The sequence below is a fragment of the Bison bison genome, unplaced genomic scaffold (assembly GCF_000754665.1).
Source record: "Bison bison bison isolate TAMUID 2011002044 unplaced genomic scaffold, Bison_UMD1.0 scf7180017864373, whole genome shotgun sequence".
Lineage (NCBI taxonomy): Eukaryota > Metazoa > Chordata > Mammalia > Artiodactyla > Bovidae > Bison > Bison bison.
In genome coordinates, this window is record NW_011494945.1 from 5,503,363 (window position 1) to 5,522,154 (window position 18,792).

Genomic DNA, 18,792 nt, shown 5'->3' on the forward strand with positions numbered 1-18,792 from the left:
ATTAAAAAGCAGAAACATTACTTTGCCAACAAAGGTCTGTCTAGTCAAGGCTATGGTTTTTCCGGTAGTCATGCATGGATGTGAGAGTTGGACTATGAAGAAGGCTGAGCGCCGAAGAATTGATGCTTTTGAACTGTGGTGTTGGAGAAAACTCTTGAGAGTCCCTTGGACTGCAAGGAGATCCAACCAGCCCATTCTAAAGGAGATCAGTCCTGGGTGTTCACTGGAAGGACTGTGATGCTAAAGCTGAAACTCCAATACTTTGGCCACCTCATGCAAAGAGTTGACTCATTGGAAAAGACTCTGATGCTGGGAGGGATTGCAGGCAGGAGGAGAAGGGGACAACAGAAGATGAGATGCTTGGATGGCATCACGGACTCGATGGACATGAGTTTGGGTAAACTCCGGAAGTTGGTGATACACAGGGAGGCCTGGCCTGCTGCGATTCATGGGGTTGCAAACAGTCAGACACGATTGAGCAACTGAACTAAACTGAACTGAATTGAAGCTGTGACAACAACAACGACAAAATCTTCCACTGAGACAGGCAGCTGTCTGGGGTAGGATTCATCAACATCTAGCTCTCCTTAACTTTCTGGTTACTGGCAGCCATCAGAGCTTACTTCAAAGATATTGTATGTCAACAGAGGAAGCCAGAGAATGTTATTCAGCAGGGCTCAGCTCTTACCAATTATTCTCCCAGATGTTCCTGTTCTGTGTGAATATGCAACTCTTAATTCTAGGTTAGCCATTAAAAAATAAAACAATGCCTATTTAAAAATATACAAAGCTGATTTGTAAATGCTTCTTTTCAATTTTTGGTAGTTAACCCAGTTTAAGTGTAAATATATATTCAAATGATTTTTAAAAATAGATATTCAAGTTAATTAGGTATGAGTATTCAATAGTTTTTAGCTCAGATAATACTGAAGTACACTGTTCAGTTCAGTTGCTCAGTTGTGTCTGACTCTGTGACCCCATGGACTATATAGCACACGGGCTTCCTGGTCCTTCATTATCTCCCAGAGTTTGCTCAGACTCATGTCCATTGAATCAGTGATGCCATCCAACCATCTCATCCTGTTGCTCCCTTCTCCTCCTGGCCTCAATCTTTCCCAGCCCAGTACAGAAGTACACTGTAGTCAACTGCAACTGTAAATCTCCCATATAAAATATATGTATTTAAGTATTAATTCAGCCATTGTACCAAAAAAGAAAATGTTTCTGAGGTAAGCAAGCTTTCATTTGAGTGAAGCAGTGCTTTATTTATAAACTTAGGAGAAAAGCATTTTTAATTTAAGGCATTAGCTGATAAATCTAAGAGACCATGTATTATAAGGCAATGGTTCTCACGTTTTTAGCAGGCAGAGTACTTGAGGGTTGATGCCTTAGTAGTATGGGGCTTCCCCGGTGGTGTTAGAGGTAAAGAACCCACGTGCCAGTGCAGGAGACTAAGAGACATGGATTCGATCCCTGGGTCGGGAAGATGCCCTGGGGGAGGGCATGGCAACCCACTCCAGTATTCTTGCCTGGAGAATCTCACGGACAGAGAAGCCTGGAGGGTTATGGCTCACAGGGTCACAAAGAGTTGGACATGACTAAAGTGACTTAGCATGCATGCCTTAGTAGTATATTATAACACCACAGGAATTAAGAAATTTCATTAAGTAAAAATTGACTATATGAAATAAAACTGTAAGTTCACAGATAGGAAAAAAACCCCTAAGTTATTGAACAAGTAATTATTCTTAGATTGTTGCTAAGTTTTTCATGAATATTTATTGCAGTAATCAATGTATAAAACATTTATAAGCAATTTTAAGGTGAGAAGAGTATATTATTATTTTCTACAATTTTGGAAAAGATCACCACAATTCAATTTTATTGGCAGAATACCTCAATCTTGTAAGACATAAGCACAGTTTAAATATTACAATAGCATATTTTATTAGTGATCTATGACCTTGAACCTCAGTTTCCTCATCTGTAAAATAAAAGTTCTCATCTATCTGACTTCTGAAGCCCATTCTAACATTAATATTTACAGCAGCCCTTCTGGTCAGATCTTAAACAGTAACTGGCATTTCCCCCCTCTAAACTTTTATATTTCTTCTATTCTTAAAAGTAGTGTTATTTTAAGGAGTCTGAAATTTTCTCTGAGGCTTATGGGCTTCTAGAGAAGCTAACAAATATACTTTTCTCTAAGTGGATCCAAAATAAAATAGCAATTTGTTAATTTATAATAGTCAAAACTGCAAACTACACTGTGGCCTTCTAAATGGTCTCATAGTTATGGAGTGATTGTTAAGAATGATCAAATCCCCAAATATGGCACCTGCAGGCAGTATAATCTCAGTTAAATTCCTCACTCTAAAATAGGGATACAAGTACTTCATAGGGTCATAGAGAGGGCTAAAGGAGATAAGGCATACAAATCCTTCAGGGTGGTACCTGCCATAGAGTTATAAGTGGTTGTTTTATTTCATTAGTCTCCATCCCTGTTCTTTTCCATCATGCAAATCTTTAAAATAAATCTTCCTAAAAACTCATCTATTAAATCAAGACCAAACTCGCTACCTTGGCCCCCACAGCTTGTGCAATACCTTCTGTACAAAGTGCTGTTCTAGTCTTAGCCTGTTCCCCTCTACTAATAATGACTAAAGCACTACTGTCCTTTATATTTTGTGATTTGGCTTATGCTGTTCCCTTCTGCCTAGAACCTTTCCTCTAAAGGCCTACCTAGCCATCAATGTCAATAATATTAACATAAATAATAATAAAGGCTATAATTTATTAAATGCTTATTATTCTGTACCAGAGAGTTTCCTAAGCACAACATATCTTATCTCATTTATTTTTATAATTTAGTAAACAGAAATAATCTTCATTTTACCTATGAAAAAAAATAAGATAATTTAAGATCACAAAAGAACTAATAAGTGGTCTCTGTAGCCCCACATCTCATGTTGTTAACCTGGACTGTATTGGTTGGTCATTCAAAAAAAAAATTGCTAGTTACACACACTATAGAAAATAGTCTGGTCTCTCTCTTTTTTTTTTTCTTAAAAACAAAACAAAACAAAAAAACACGTGGCATATCCTCTCTGGTAAACACTAGCATGAGGAAAGGGATTAAATCTTGTTTCTAATGATGGATTTTCAAATCATGAGAACTTGAATTTCATCTAGGAAAGCTCTGGTAACACTTTCCAGACTTTGGCAAGTTATGCAGATTCTAGTCAAAAAGTTCAAAGTTGGTAATTTATGTCACAATTTCTTTATAAAACTAATTTTTCTTCATTTTTCAGTCTCATCACTATTTTCTTAAATTGTTGACAATAAGCATTGAAATGTTCCTAACATAAGCCAACTAATACATCTAATGTGAGGTTCCCTAACATAGGGTGGGGGGAGAACAAAAAGTTAAAGGACTGATAACCCCCAAAACAAGAATGATAAACGTACTATCTTGTCAATAGCATCCCAAATTTTTTGACCTTTTGAATTTTTCTTGAAAGTTTTGAAAAATAATCACATAGCAGTATGTTAGTTATGCACAGGATCTAAAATTTTAAGAAAAACAGGCTTTATAGGAAATACACTAACAGAAGAATGTCACACATCATGTCACTTTCAAATTTTCTCATTTTCTGAATTCAGTGGCTAAACTGAAGTACTTTACATTAAAAATATATATATATACATAATAAAAACATATATATAATATACTACCTCTCTTTAAAGCACCAGCTAAAATGGTGCCAAGAGCTAGGAAACAGCCTATAATTCAACAGGTATAAGGATTTAAGAAATAATGGAATAAAATAAAATTGTACCACTCTCGAGAGCATGAGAATGAGATTTTCGCTTATTGCACACTTAAGAGAATACCCAGAGCACTAGCACTGACACCCTTGGAGGCACTACACGGTGCCACTGCCAAATTTTAAGTGACCGTGGAAACCTAAGCAGGCAAAGATTACATGAAATAGCCTATCAAAAAAAAAAAAAAAGGGCAATGACTATATGCCAAAAAATGAATAAACATTAAAAAGTACTTTTTTCTCTACCAGGATCAATAAGATACAGCTCCTCATCTCTATCTTTAAAATGCTCTGAAAGATCCTGCTACTGAACTGGTATTATTACTACTTTTTATAATGATCTTTTTCTGACATCTGTATTTTATCAATCAAGCATTTTCTCCTTTTTAAAGGCTAAATATCTACAAATCTAATCTTTTCTACAAAGGCTTTCCGACAATTTTCATTATTTGTTTTTTTTTTTCCTCAGCTTTTTTAGTGCTTCCATCACCATTTATCATCAAGAAAAAGAATTCATAAGATGTCTGACTCAGAGCAAGCAATAAACAGTGTGACTATTTTGAGCCATGACCACGTCAGCATGGCATCTCTTTTTATTGTTTAACACAGCAGCATTTGTCACTAGATGTTTCATAATATACTATGCATTAATGATGCTAATCAACCACAATTTTTTCCCTCAGTTAACTTGTAACACTCCCTTATCAACACTGAGAGGAAGATGTTAGCTAAGTCTGCCTCTAAGAGTTAGATATATCCTTACAAAAGTGTACTATTTAACTTTTGGAGAATAGAAGGATGTATTTTCCCTTCTTTTTTAAATTGAGATATAAGTAACATATAACAGGAGATATTTTCTGACAGTTTAAACGGTGTACTTTCATGAGAAAACTGAAAAATTCACCAACTGTTTATGTACCTAACTATGGGCTTCCCAGGGGGCTCAGTGGTAAAGAATCCACCTGCTAAGCAGGAGATGTGGGTTCGATCCCTAGGTCAGGGATCCCCTAGATAAAGAAATGGCAACCCACTCTAGTATTACTGCCTGGGAAATCCAATGGACAGAGGAGCCTAGTGGGCTACAGTCCATGGGGTCACAAAAGAATTGGCTTAGCAACTAAAACAACAATTTAAATACTTCAGCAAAGTACACTCTTAATCTAATACATTTTCTTACCTCAGGAGCAAACATGGTCTCATACGTAGGATTATACTGAACCTCTTTGACAGCAGGGTCAAGGTGAACTCCAGTCTCCAAATCTTCCTATAAGAAAAGCAAATGAACACTAAAGATATGACAAGTAATTACTATATTTTAGAAATTACATTAAGGTCACACTAGCCATCTTAACACCAATTTTATGAAGATTACACTAGTACTTTATGATTAATCATTCTAATAATCAAAGGCTAATAAAAGTACATAATGTAAACAGTTACAGGGGTTAGAATGCATAACAAAATGTTTTTCCTTCCAAAGCACGGACTATCTTATCTGAACAAATTAAAATTTCTAATTAAGTCAACACCACTCAAAGCCTTAATGTAAGAGAGTCCAAAAGAGAGTCCTTTTTTATTAACTCAAAACGTCTGATCTTCTGGTTCCAAATTCAAGAGAAGCACGCCTTCTTTATTCAGCACACCTTTATTAGATATGTACTGAGATGGACTTGGTCAGGGACTGCAGAGGAAACAGAAGGGGGTGTCAGGGCCCAAAACTTCTAAATCTATGTGTTATTATCTACGTCAACTCTTATATTCATCCTCCAACTTAATGAACATAAAAATCTCATCTCCACCAGAGAATCACTGGTAGTCTATCTTATGTAACCCCACCACATGAACAATTATAAATTACAATTTTCTAGCCTGGATCTCTTCCCTGAACTCTAGGGATTTATATATCTGAGCTTTCAACTCAACATCTTTTCTCCCAGGATGTCTAATAGGTATTTCAAACTTAATATATTCAAAAAGGGAACCTCTGGTTTCTCCTTCCTCAGTGACTCCTGCTCCTACTGCTGCTGCTAAGTCACTTCAGTTGTGTCCGACTCTTTGTGACCCCATGGACTGTAGCCCACCAGGCTCCTCTGTCCATGGGATTCTCTAGGCAAGAATACTGGAGTGGGTTGCCATTTTCTTCTCCAGTGACTCCTTCTAGCCTTCTCTAAGTGAACCATAATTCTACCCTTACATCTGTTCAGGTGAAAATCCCCAGAGTTATTCTTGACTCCTTTCTTTCACATTGTACATCCAACCCATCAGTTCTGGACACCCAGAGTTCACCCACTTTTCAAAGTCCTCTTTCACTATCACCTCAGTCCAACTTATCTTCTTGCACCTGGATTATTGTAATACCCTCTGAACTAGTCCCCGCTTCTGCCCTTGTCCACCCACACCTCACTCCATAAAGAGGCCAGTGTGAGTCTTTTAAAATATTAGTCAGATTATGTTACTCTTTCACTCTTAAACCCTCTGGTAGCTTCTCTGCTTAGGGTAAGAGCTGAATGAAGGCCTGCAGGGCTCACTACCAAGCTGTTCTCAGAAAGTATGGCTCCCAAAAGTAGTTTTTATAGGGCACTGCTGTCTTCCTGGATTGTCCCGCCTCAAGCATTTACTATTAAAAACGTGCTATCGCTACATGCTTTATTTACATATCAAACATGTTATAAATAAATTTCCTTTAATTTAATTAGGGTATTCAAGTTATATTTTTAAATTTTTAAGGAAGTTATATATCATATATGATTTGCATTTCAGTAAAGCTGAAATGACAAAATTGCCATCATAAAATGAAAAAATTTGAATCTAACTGGTTGAGAATTTACCCTCCATAATCTGTCCTTTATCCTTACCAACTCTGTCTTCACCTAGCTCTGTGCCTGTGCTCACTTTACTCCAGATTCTCTGGCTCATTTGTTATTCCTGGAATTCACCAAAAGGCAATCCTATTTCAGGCTCTCTGCACTTAACTCTTCCCTCTCCTTGCAATTTTCTTTCTCTGGATAGCCACACAACTGTTCTCTCTCCTTTCAGGTCTCTGTATGGTTTTTCTATTTTCCCTTTACCCTGCTTTATTTTTCTCCATTTTATTTATCACCACTTGACATATTTATTGTCTACTTCCCTCTATTAAAATATAAGCTACAGAAGTTGGACTTTGTATACACAAATGTGTCCTTGGCCCCTAGAACTATCCCTAACATACCACCATCTTTATTCTGCTGGCCTCTTGCTGATGTTAGGATACATCTGTCAACATAATGCAAAGATAATACAAAGCAATATGGCAAATTTTGCAGGACAGGTAGGATATCAGGAAGTTGACAGTGATGCTGGAGAAGCAGTGTCACAGACAAACGAAGATCTGGTAGGGTCAGACCAGTTAACGACCAAAGGTAGAAACCTGATGGGAAAAATAATACTATAGGCAGTTATGGTTCCAGAATTTTGTCACTACTAAAACACCCTTCACCAAAGCAGGCAACTTACTCGACTTCACAAAAATACAGTCCGATCTGACTCCCTTAAACATCCTTCCTCTCTGTTTCAAAATCGTCTACATCTTTATCTTAGCCTTTCTCTTGACTTCAACCTCCACCCCCAATTTTTATGTGCAGTCTTGACCACGCCTGGCCTCTGCATCCACATACTTAACAGCTTATTGAAATTCATTATATGGATATTTCACAGCATCAAACACTTTGCTGTGTCCAAAACAGAAGATATTCTTCCCTCAACTCTGCTGTCACACACTAACAAAGCAGGCACTGAGTCTTACTGATTCTACCCCTGAAACATTTCTAAAGCAACCCTATTCCCAATCTCCATTCTCTACCTCCTAATGCACACTTCATATCTTGCCTGGTCTATTATAATACATCCTTATCTGCTTTAATGTGTCCCGTTTTTGGCTTATTAAACTAATTGCTGATTTTTAAAAATACCAAGCACTTTCATGTTTTCTGTGCTGTTGGCAATATTACTTTGGTCCTTGTGCATTTCCCTTCATTATCTGATAATATGTCATCTTCTTTTCCCTGATACTTTTTTCCTCTTGGCCCAGGAAAAATGTTTTTCATCCACAGTTCCAAAAGATGTTGTTCATAACTCCTAATAGACCTTGTAATATATTATTTATTGCACATGACTTTTACTTATATTTCATATCCTTACTGTCTAGTAGAATGCAGGGCATTAAGTCCATGTTCAATAAATATTAGTTAAATGGAAAGAAATGACAGATCCATAGACAAATTAGAAGATGAAGGCTGACCAAAGATCACTGAATTCTGCATTTATGTCACAAAAAATCTTGGCCAGAGCAGTTTTGGTAATGGGGTAAAGTATGGAGAGCCTGTTGCAAGGGGCCGAGGTATAACGGAAGATTTAGGAAAAAAAGGCAGTAAAATTTTTTGCTCTTTCAAGACATCTGGCAGTAAATAAGAGATGAGGAGCCAGATTGAAGGATTTTAATGGTAAAATTCTGTTTCTTTCCTTTTTAAAGAAAAGGCTAAGCCAAAGATTCAGTCAGTCATAAGCTACAGGAAAGGCGCAAGTAGGGAGAAACATATGATAAGAATGAGGGAATAATCAAAAAGCTGTGGTCATTCTGGAAGAGGGGTGGGAGAGGAGTGAATCTGGGAAAGAGCCAATTAGCCTCTGAAAAGAGGAGGAGATGAAATAGAGACTACAGTAACAAGAATGAATAATGGGTGATAGATGTTTGGAGTTGGTGGGAGATTTTGGGAGTCACAGATGATCTTTTAATTTTCTTTATGTAGTTAGGAACACAGACATCTTCAAAAAATAAGGGTAATATCTGGATTCACTTGTTCATTCAGTAAATACTGCCTGAGTGCCTACTATGTGTCAAACACTGTTCTAGGCCCTGTAGAAACAGACAAAGCTCCCTGTCCTTATAAAGCTTATATCCTAATGAGGAAGACAGACAATAACCGATATAATAAAGAAGTGAATTTGCTAGAAGAGGGTAAGTGCTATAAAAAGGAGCATTTAACAAGAACAGTGCCAAGATCAGGGTAGACACAGTATGTCACATAATCCTTGCAACACTTTTGTGAAGTAGTAGCAAGCTTAAGTCACCGACCCCAAGGTACCAACAGAGTAAGTAAGAAAAGGAAAAAGTTAAAGTAGCCACAATGAACAATGTTAAAGATACCTAATTAGTGGCAAACAAACAAACAAACAAAAATCACTGAGTATGGGTCAGGGTTTTTAGTTACAAGTAAGTGAAACGTTGCCTGGAAAATCCCATGGACGCCTGGTAGGCTGCAGTCCATGGGTTCGCTAAGAGTCGGACACGAATGAGCGACTTCCCTTTCACTTTTCACTTTCACACACTGGAGAAGGAAATGGCAACCCACTCCAGTGTTCTTGCCTGGAGAATCCCAGGGACGGGGGAGCCTGGTGGGCTTCCGTCTATGGGGTCGCACAGAGTCGGACACGGCTGAAGCGACTTAGCGGCAGCAGCTGCAGCAAGTGAAACGTTCACAGGCTGATTAAACTATATTGAATCCTTTTGAGTTTCTCTTGGAATTCTCAAAGGTGGAGAATTAGCTTGGGGGAACAGGCACCAAAACAGGGTTAAGTATATAGATGGAATCATAATTCAAAATCAATCATATCTCAAAACCAGTCCAGTGAGGACAAAAGGTCACTGTTACCAAACATGATTATTAAACACTGGATGCTGTGATCAAGACTGCTGGTTGAAGGAACTAGATTATGCTGGTCACCACTGGTTGCCATGTAAAATGTTCTTTCTTTGCTTCCTCGTGGATTAGCTTTAGATTAGAATTTAGGTGGGTGCATCTGTCTGTCCCAGCCCAAATCACAGCCCTAAGCCTTAGCCAACAGGGAGCTGGGAGAATGAGAATCTGGGTTTTCAGCTTCTGAGGCAGGGAAGGGTGTTAACACTACAAGGGAAGGGCGCTCCGAAGCTGGGCCACGTACTTACGTGATACATATACGTTACCCCAGAAAGCATACCAAATCTTCATTGACTATAGAGAGTACATAGGGCTTAGCATCAAAACACAATACCATAAAGTTAAGCTGCATAAAAATGAAATTAAATTATTTTCTTTCTTAACATTCAACTTATACTGATAAACTGCTTAAATGAACAAGAGGCTCAGCCACATTCATACCTCCCCAGTGGTTTTTTTTAGAAAACAGTTGCTAGAACCACTTTATAATATGATTTACCAGATCTTTCTGATTAAGGGTATTTTAAATATTCTAAATTTGAATTACTTTAAACAGAGTACCATGAGACATCAAGTTTTAAACACAAAATACAATTTAAAAAGAACTACTTTTAAGAAGCAACAGTGGCAACTAATAAAAAATATAAATAGGTCCCAGTCTCTGGTTCCTGCTAATAAAATTACAGAACAAACTGAACAACTCTTCAGAAACTGAAGAGTTATTAATTTTACATTTAACTAGAAAAACTTGGACAACATCACAACCTTGTTTTAATACCCACGAGGAGTTCAGTAACAATTAGGCATGCAATTGAAATTAGCAGAGAATTACAAAGGATTTCTATTCAGCTTCAATTAGCCATGAAAATTAAAGTGCAGTAAGTGAAGGGCACCCTATGGGTCAAATAAGTTTAAACAGGTTATCTTTTGTTGATTCAAAGTAATTTGAGAATAAAGTTAAACATTATCTACATTTTAGTCTTTTTCACATTTCTTAGCTGTTATACAAATAAGAAAATGGATGCAAAAGCACTTTGTAAACTATAAAGCAGGACATAAATATTAACCATTGTTACAGACTATCAATGTTATAGGTTTTTGTCCCCAGAAAGTGAAAATGACTAGACTTCTAAAATGGGAGGTTAAATGGCTGAGATAAAATAACAGAAATTCATATGAAGATACCTTTTGAGTTTTGCCCTTAAAAAAATACAGAGGAAAAAGACTATAATAAAAAATAAAATGTTTTCTATTTCTAAAAAATTTGGCCCAGGGTTACAAGTGCAATTTCATAATTTTCAAATCTGGGGGTTTTGTAGTTATCTTTTTGTGTCTGATTAGCTTAGATGCATTGTGGTCAGAGAATGTGATTATGATTTAAAATGTACTGAGATTTATTTTATGGCCTAGTACATGGGGCAGCAAACTACAATTATTGGGCCAAGTCTAGCCCACAGTCTGTTTCTGTATCAACAAGCTAAGTAAATGTAAGATACTTACATTTTAAAGGGTTGTTTTAAAAAAGAAAGATGGAAAGACAGTAAGATGTGACAAAGACTGTATGTGGCTAGCATGTTATATGCGAGTCATTCAGTTGTGTCCAACTCTTTGCGACCCCATGGACTACAGCCCACCAGGCTGGAATTCGCCAAGCCCACCTGGAATTCTCCAGGCAAGAATACTGGAGTGGGTAGCCATTCCCTTTTCCAGGGGATCTTCCCGACCCAAGGACTGAACCCAAGTCTCCTGAATCACAGACGAGTTCTTTAACATCTGAACCAACAGGGAAGCTCAGTGGCCAGCAAAGCCCAAAATATTTACTATCTGGCCCTTAACCAATCCTTGGCCTAGTATATGGTCAGTTTTTAAAAAATGTTTTATTAGTGCTTAAAACAATTTTCTACATTGAATGCTATGTCCTTTATACCCTTTAGATACAGTTTCCTAATTTTGTTGTTTGAATTTTCTATATCATTACTGATTTTGTTTTGCTTATCCTATCAATTATTGAAAGAGGTATATTAAAATCTTCTGCTATAATTGTAAACTTGTCAATTTCTCTCATAGTTATAAAAATTTTTGCTTTAATATTTTGAGCTTTCTACATTATTGTGTGCTAAATTGCTTCAGTCATGTTTGACTCTTTGAGACCCTATGGACTGTAGACTGCCAGGCCCCTCTGTCCATGGGATTCTCCAGGCAAAAATACTGGAGTGGGTTGCCATGCCCTCCTCCAGGGGATCTTCCCAACCCAGGAATCGAACACGTCTCTTATGTTTCCTGCATTGGTAGGCGGGTTCTTCACTAGTGCTACCATTAGATGCACATAAATTTAAAATTGTTATATACCCCTTTGTGAATTCAGCCTTGAATCATTATGAAGTGATCCTTTTTCCATTTTAAGTCTATTTTATTGACCCTAATACAACCAATACCATTTTCTTTTGCTTGGAATTTGCCTGATATACCATTATGAAAGTAGTAAGTCAAAAAATTAAATAATGGAAAAAAAAAACCTCCATAATTTATTATTATACTAGCATAAAACTAAGATGCACCTAGAAATGTCTGTGGGGATTCCTAGGTGGTGCAGTGGTAAAGAATCCACCTGCCAATGCAAGAGATGCATGCAGTACAGGTTCAATCCCTGGGTCAGGAAAATCCCCTGGAGGAGGAAACAGCAACCCACTGTTCCACAGAGGAGCCTGATGGGCTACAGTCCACGGGGTCACCAAGAGTTGGACACCACTGAGTGACTGAGCACACACACAGAAATCTCTGCAACAAAACTGTTCAAGATATTGATGCAGGAAATTATACACTTTCAAAGAAATTAAAAATCTAAAGAAGACCTAAATGAATGAATAGATAGAACACTGTCTTCAAACTGATCTATCATTCAATTCAATCTCAAACAATATCCCACTTGGATGTTAGCAGAACTTACAAGTTAATTATAAATCATATGTAGAATTACAGGGGACAAGAAAAGCCAAGACATTCTTGAATAACAAAAAATGGATAGAGGTGAGGGGGTAGAACAACCTACAAAGATCAAAGCCATATTATTAAAAATATTCATACCATAAACAAAACTTAATTCCGTGGATTTATGGCTTAAATGTAAAAGCAAAAATATAGTGCTTTCGAAAGACAAAATAGGAGCATATTTTTATGGCTTTGGTAAAAGAATTTATCCAACAAGGAAAATCTGTGGCTTATTATTTCTCCATAACAAGACACAAATTTGCAACATACATAATTAACACAGGATAATATCCAGAATATATAAAGATCTCCTACACATTAGAAGGAAAAGACAACCCAATAGTAACTTCAAAAATAAAAACACTAATAAGATATATGAACTCTCATTAGTGTTCAGTGATATGGATTAAAAAACATTGCATAAGTTCATACTTTGCCAAAATGTTTACCATTAGTCACAACTTGACAATTACAGATGAATGTATTTGTATGCGTCACATCTTTCCCCTGGATATTTTTCCACCATTAAATTTACTAGGTATAAGCTTTTTTAAATAAAGCTTATTAACAAACAAGTGATCATCAATATCCCTTACTCTCAGACACTAGAGCACTGGGGCGGTTTAGCCCCAGCCCTATTTCTGATGGACCTCTGATACTTTATTCAATCTTTTCTCCTGGATTATTTTACTTGTAACATGAAGTGATTGAACTGAGTTCTACAGATGTCCCCACACTCCCACCCGTTCGGTATACATTGAATCTCAATGTTCGTACTTTTTCAAGACTTTGTTTTCCACTTATTCTTTCATTCCTTTACTCACCTTATCTCTCTCTCATAATTTTGTATATGAGGCATTGAAAACATGAAAACAAATATACACAACAACCTCAGGTCTCTAGGGTCTGGTCCAGAGGAAAAAAAAAAATTAACAAATCACAGCAATGTGGCAAATGCTGTATATACAACTGAAGTGTGGGAAGGGGGTTGAGGTAGACGGAGGAGGAAACATGCGCCGAGACTGAACAACAGCAGAGTTTTGGGGGGTGGGAAAGAAGGGAGGCATGAGGCAAGGGATTTCCAGGCACAGAGGCTGCTGCTACTGCTAAGTCGCTTCAGTTGTGTCCGACTCTGTGCGACCCCAGAGACGGCAGCCCACCAGGCTCCCGTCCCTGGGATTCTCCAGGCAAGGCACAGAAGCTAGTGTGAGCAAAATCTTGAGGGGGATAAAAGAAAATAGGTTTGAGGGCTTTGTGGAGAGGTCATCATGGGAGAATGGCAGGCCTCATATGTTATTAATACATAAGGAACTTAGAAATTACTGGGCAGGCAATAGAGTGTCTTTGGCAAGGAAGTGATATGATAACACTGGAATTTAGAAACTCATTCTGAGCGCATTGTGAAGTGAAACTTGGGATATGGAGCTGGGAGACAAGAAAGAAGGAAGTAGAAAGTCCAGTTAGAAAGTTATTATAATTGTCTTGAAGAAAAATTATAAAATTATAAGAATCTGAACAGTGGTAGCAGAAAAGGAAAAAGAGATGTGATAAATAACATAGGCACTATTGAGTAATGGTTCCTATTCATTACCAGGACCTATTACCCAATAGTAGGAATTCAGAGAGAAAGAAAAGTCAAGAATGACACTTGAGAGAAGTGAGGAAGATATAAAGTAGGCTGCATCAGTAAAAATAGAGAAGTAGAAATTGATTTGAGAGACATTAATGAAACAGACATGTTAGAACCATTTGATTGATGAGCTTCAGGGGCTGAGGAAGAAGGAAAAGGAAGACCTCTCTGTTCTAATATGTAGGTTATAGAATCATTAATTCAAATGGGAAAAACAGGTAAAGCAGATCCTGAGGCAAAGAAAATGCTTATATTTTAACACATTGGATTGGAGGTGACTGTGAGCCATCCTGGGAGAGAGGTTAATAGTTCTGAAGCTAGCAAGGAGTTTAGAATGGATAAAGATAGTGTGCCTGGCACATGACTTATGAGATAATTACTAATGTTATCTCCTACTTTACAGATGAGAAAAAAGTTAGACATGGAACACTTAAATAATTTATCCAAGGTCACAATTCGGGTAACTCATGGAGATAAGATTTGAATTCTGGCAGTCTTGATACCAGAGTCTGTGCGAACCATTTCAGTATTCACCTGTGAGTCATCAGAAGTACTGCAGGTTGAAGGCCTGGAGAGTATGAGGGATGCAAAACGGACTAAGAGTCTCAGGAAACATCAATATTGAAAGGGAGGGCAAAAGAACAGGAAAGAGAAGGCTGAGAATAGACCCATGGAAGCCAGAGGGAGAGAAAGTTTCCAAGAACTATTTAATACTGTCACTTGATGCACATAATCAAGACAACAGAACTTGACAACTGGAAGCCCAGTGACATTACTCAGAGAGAGTAAGTTTCCCAAGAGGCTAGGGCAAGGCTGCATTGAGTTGAGGAGAAAGTGAGATAAAGTGGGAGAGCTCCAAAAAGCTGAGTTTCGAGAAGAATGAAGACTCAGGAGGCTGTTGGAGGACTCTAAGTTTGAGGTGTTTGTTTTGTTATAAAAATAGAAGGATTCTAAGTATTCTTTCATACTTGATGTCGCTTTAAAAAGTAAAATCCACAAATAGCTCACTAAAAACCTGTAAGAGACTTAAGTTATAGCACCTGACTTGGGAACATCATAATTAGAAAGAAGTTTTTGCACACTGCCTCCCCTCACCACATCCTGAGCTCCTGATCCACCCCCATTAGGCTCTACTGGACCAGTACTACCAACTGGTAGATACTCTCCTCCAGCTCCAGACACAGACACGTTTCCTCAGTTCTTCAAAGACATTCGTCTCGTTGTCATCTCAAGGTTTGCTACCTCCTTTTGCTGGGAAACACTTGCCTTATTGTGCACTTGGCTGCTGCTGCTGCTAAGTCACTTCAGTCGTGTCCGACTCTGCGTAACCCCATAGACAGCAGCCCACCAGGCTCCGCCATCCCTGGAATTCTCCAGGCAAGAACACTGGAGGGGGTTGCCATTTCCTTCTCCAATGCATGAAAGTGAAAAGTGAAAGTGAAGTAGCTCAATCCTGTCTGACCCTCAGGGACCCCATGGACTGCAGCCTTCCAGGCTCCTCCGTCCATGGGATTTTCCAGGCAAGAGTACGGGAGTGGGGTGCCATTGCCTTCTCTGCCACTTGGCTGGCTGTTTCCTATTCCTCAAAGCCACTTTTTCAAGAAGACTTCCCTAAACAATCTAGAGAAGTCAGGCTCCTACCTTATTCTCTATTACAGAACTCTATTTCATGGAGTTCTGTTTTTCTCCTTCACTCTGTAACCACTTCATTTGTTCACATTTTACTGGCTGCCTTTTCCACGAAAACTAACACATCAAGGTATCAAAGATGTCTGGCTTATTGGCCTCTGTGTCTTCAGCTCTTAGAACAGTTCCTGGGAAGTAACATGTGTTCAATAAACACTTGTTAAAGGAACTATATAACCCAATTTCTTCCTCTATCACCTTCCTCAGTTGGGAACATGCACACTATTTCTTAAATTCAAGGTCTTTTCTCACTGCCTTGCCTTATATATGCACTTTTATTAGACACCAAGCTTTATTTAGTCACAATAATCCTCTTATGTATGTAGGTGCTTTAAAAATTATACCTCCGTTGTACAGTCTCAGGTGAGGAGACTGAGGAGGCTGTCTAACTTGTCCAAGTTCAAACAAGTGGTGGAGCCGGGATCAGATTCTAGTTCTGACTTCAAAAACAAAACAAAGCCAGGCCGCTGCTCATTTAAAGCGAGGGCACACACGCTACTCTGGGAAGTTCTGATTTAGGTTTGTTTATGTTGTTACACCTGGAGAAGGCAATGGCACCCCACTCCAGTACTCTTGCCTGGAAAATCCCATGGACGGAGGAGCCTGGTGGGCTGCAGTCCATGGGGTCGCTAAGAGTCGGACACGACTGAGCGACTTCACTTTCACTTTTCACTTTCATGCATTGGAGAAGGAAATGGCAACCCACTCCAGTGTTCTTGCCTGGAGAATCCCAGGGACGGGGGAGCCTGGTGGGCTGCCGTCTCTGGAGTCGCACAGAGTCGGACACTACTGAAGCGACTTAGCAGCAGCAGCAGCAACATGTTGTTACACCTACTCTAACCAGGGCACATCCTAATCCAGAAATTCAAATTTCACCCCCTCTTCCCGACTACGGGAGCCAAGAGCAGGGAGTGGAGGACTGTTTCGAACTTCCAATTCCCAGCTTCTCCCGAGAAAGACCTACAGAGGGAGTGGAATCCAAGCGATAGCCAGCTGTCAGGACCGAGGAACAGGTAACCGGGGTTCTAACAAGTGACTGTCGGATTTTGGAGGAGAAACCGACAGTTCCCGCAGCGCACCAGTGGCCAAAGCGCTTACCTTAACTGCCACCTCCGGAGCGGAGTCCACTGCCACTGCCAGAGAGGGCTTATCCGAAGACGATTTAGTTAAGTGCATGAGGGAATCCGCGGCTGGCAAGGAACACCGCCCGCCCTCACTGTCCGAGTCCGATTCGGACCCTGAACCCGAACCATAAGAAGCAGCGAGAGCTGCAATCGCAGCCGACATGACGGCAACAGATAATCTGTGAAGACCAGGCCCTGGCGGAAGAAGGAGCAGCTTTAGGTCCTGACAGATTGCAGTAATAGACATTATTTAGTTCCTCTCCTAAGAAACCATTTATATTTTAAAACAATCAACACAGTGGATAAACTAGTATTAGAATAAGTGCAGCGGAACTCGAGATTTGGAAATATCTACCTAGGGAAACAGAGACTATTATAACAGCTTACAACTTTCGGGACCTATGTGACTAGATTAAAGACTACGAGTTCCGAAATACCTTGAGGCCGCCAAGTGCTACACTCCCGGCGTGCAGCGCGGCGGGAAGTGGAAGAAGCACCATGGGGATTGTAGTTTGGAGCGAGGGGCGGGGCGGGGCCGGCAGGCCCCTCTTTGACCCCGCCCCTGAATGGTTGGTTCATTCAATTGGCTATCATCTTCCCTCATTCCCCGGCCAAGCACTGTTCTCACCGTCCCCCTCCCCCAAACTGAGGATTGGGCAATACCATATAAGCCTCAGGAAAGGGGGGGGAAGAGCGATATTCATCCCCACTGATGGGTGAGTGGGTGGGGGCTGAGTTTCCCACCACAGCTGCACCTGGGCACTGAGAGCTGAAGAGGAAAGTGAGAATCTTAAGTGGGAAGACGTTGACTGACGGGGAATAGCTCCTGGTGGGAAAGATGGGGGATTAGGTGGCGAGAGTCCAGCGGTTCCCCCCCTGCTTCAGGCGCGGGTCTCCGCGTCCGGTTGTGGAGCGTCGCGAACGAGGAGGGGGCGGGTGGGGGGCGGCGGCGGCGGCGACTCGCGGTGTTGTTCGCTCGCGCGTCGAGCACACGGTGGGTCCGGTGACTGGCGGACGTCGCAGGCGGCGTTCCCCGTGGCCCGGTTCCTCGACCACTGCCCACAGCGGGTTCCACCCGGGAGACTGACGCTCCTGGAGGCTCTAGGTGGAGTCCCGGGAGCTGAGGGGGACAGGCAGCCGCCGCCGAAGCATGAAGAAGGGGTAAGGCAAGAGCCCCTCAAGATTTCTCGGTGAGCGCGAGTCTCTGAGGAATTGTTTATCAGGGGGTCAGGGTACCGGGAGAGGAACTCTCCCCCACTGGCCAAGAACGGAGAGAGGTGCGCTTGGAGCGCTAGCCAGCCAAAGGTTGTGGGGATGGGCGCGCCTCCCCCGCGACGGCCCCCACCCCCATTCGCGGGTTTCCAGAGCTCCGGCCGCCCACCCGCCAGCGGAGCTGTGGACCTAGGGACCCGGCGGCCGGAGGGCGCGCCTGGTTCTCGGTTGCGGGGACCGCCTCGAGGCTGCTCCAGGCGGGGAGACTGCGGGTCTCACCTGAGGTGCCACCGCCTGAGCGCCCCTGCCCCCGCGACCCGCCTCTGTGCCTGCTCGCTCCGGGGGAGCCTGCGGCACCGGGTGCTGGAGAAGCCAGGCTCGAGCTACGTGCCCGAGGCTCCGTAAAGCCAGCTGGTGCGTTTGCGTGTTTGAGCCGCGAGTCTGTGTCTCTAAAGACACAACATAACGGTAAAGCGAGTGCGGGGATCCCTTTCTTCGCTGGAAGAGGATGCGAAGCGGGCTGTCGTCTCCGACGCCTCCTCTGGGGAGAGGGGGGCCTTGGGCAGAGTTAGGGAGCTGCTCACCCAGCTCCGACG

At 40.7% G+C, this 18,792-nt stretch overlaps 2 protein-coding genes across 2 annotated transcripts in view; one reads left to right on the forward strand and one right to left on the reverse strand.

Moving 5' to 3' along the window:
- CDC40 (cell division cycle 40) overlaps positions 1 to 17,178 on the reverse strand; it is a 49,353-nt gene extending 32,175 nt beyond the window's left edge. Inside the window, exons 1-2 of the mRNA XM_010856617.1 lie at positions 16,959 to 17,178; positions 5,002 to 5,088 (exon numbers count right to left, since the gene is read on the reverse strand). Of these exons, the coding sequence (XP_010854919.1) occupies positions 5,002 to 5,088; positions 16,959 to 17,147 (276 nt within the window). The 5' untranslated portion in view covers positions 17,148 to 17,178. The remainder of the gene's footprint in view (positions 1 to 5,001; positions 5,089 to 16,958) is intronic.
- A 505-nt stretch (positions 17,179 to 17,683) lies between these two features.
- Positions 17,684 to 18,792, forward strand: part of WASF1 (WAS protein family, member 1) — a 71,411-nt gene continuing 70,302 nt past the window's right edge. Inside the window, exon 1 of the mRNA XM_010856619.1 lies at positions 17,684 to 18,174. The gene's annotated coding sequence lies outside the window, so the exon portion shown is untranslated. The remainder of the gene's footprint in view (positions 18,175 to 18,792) is intronic.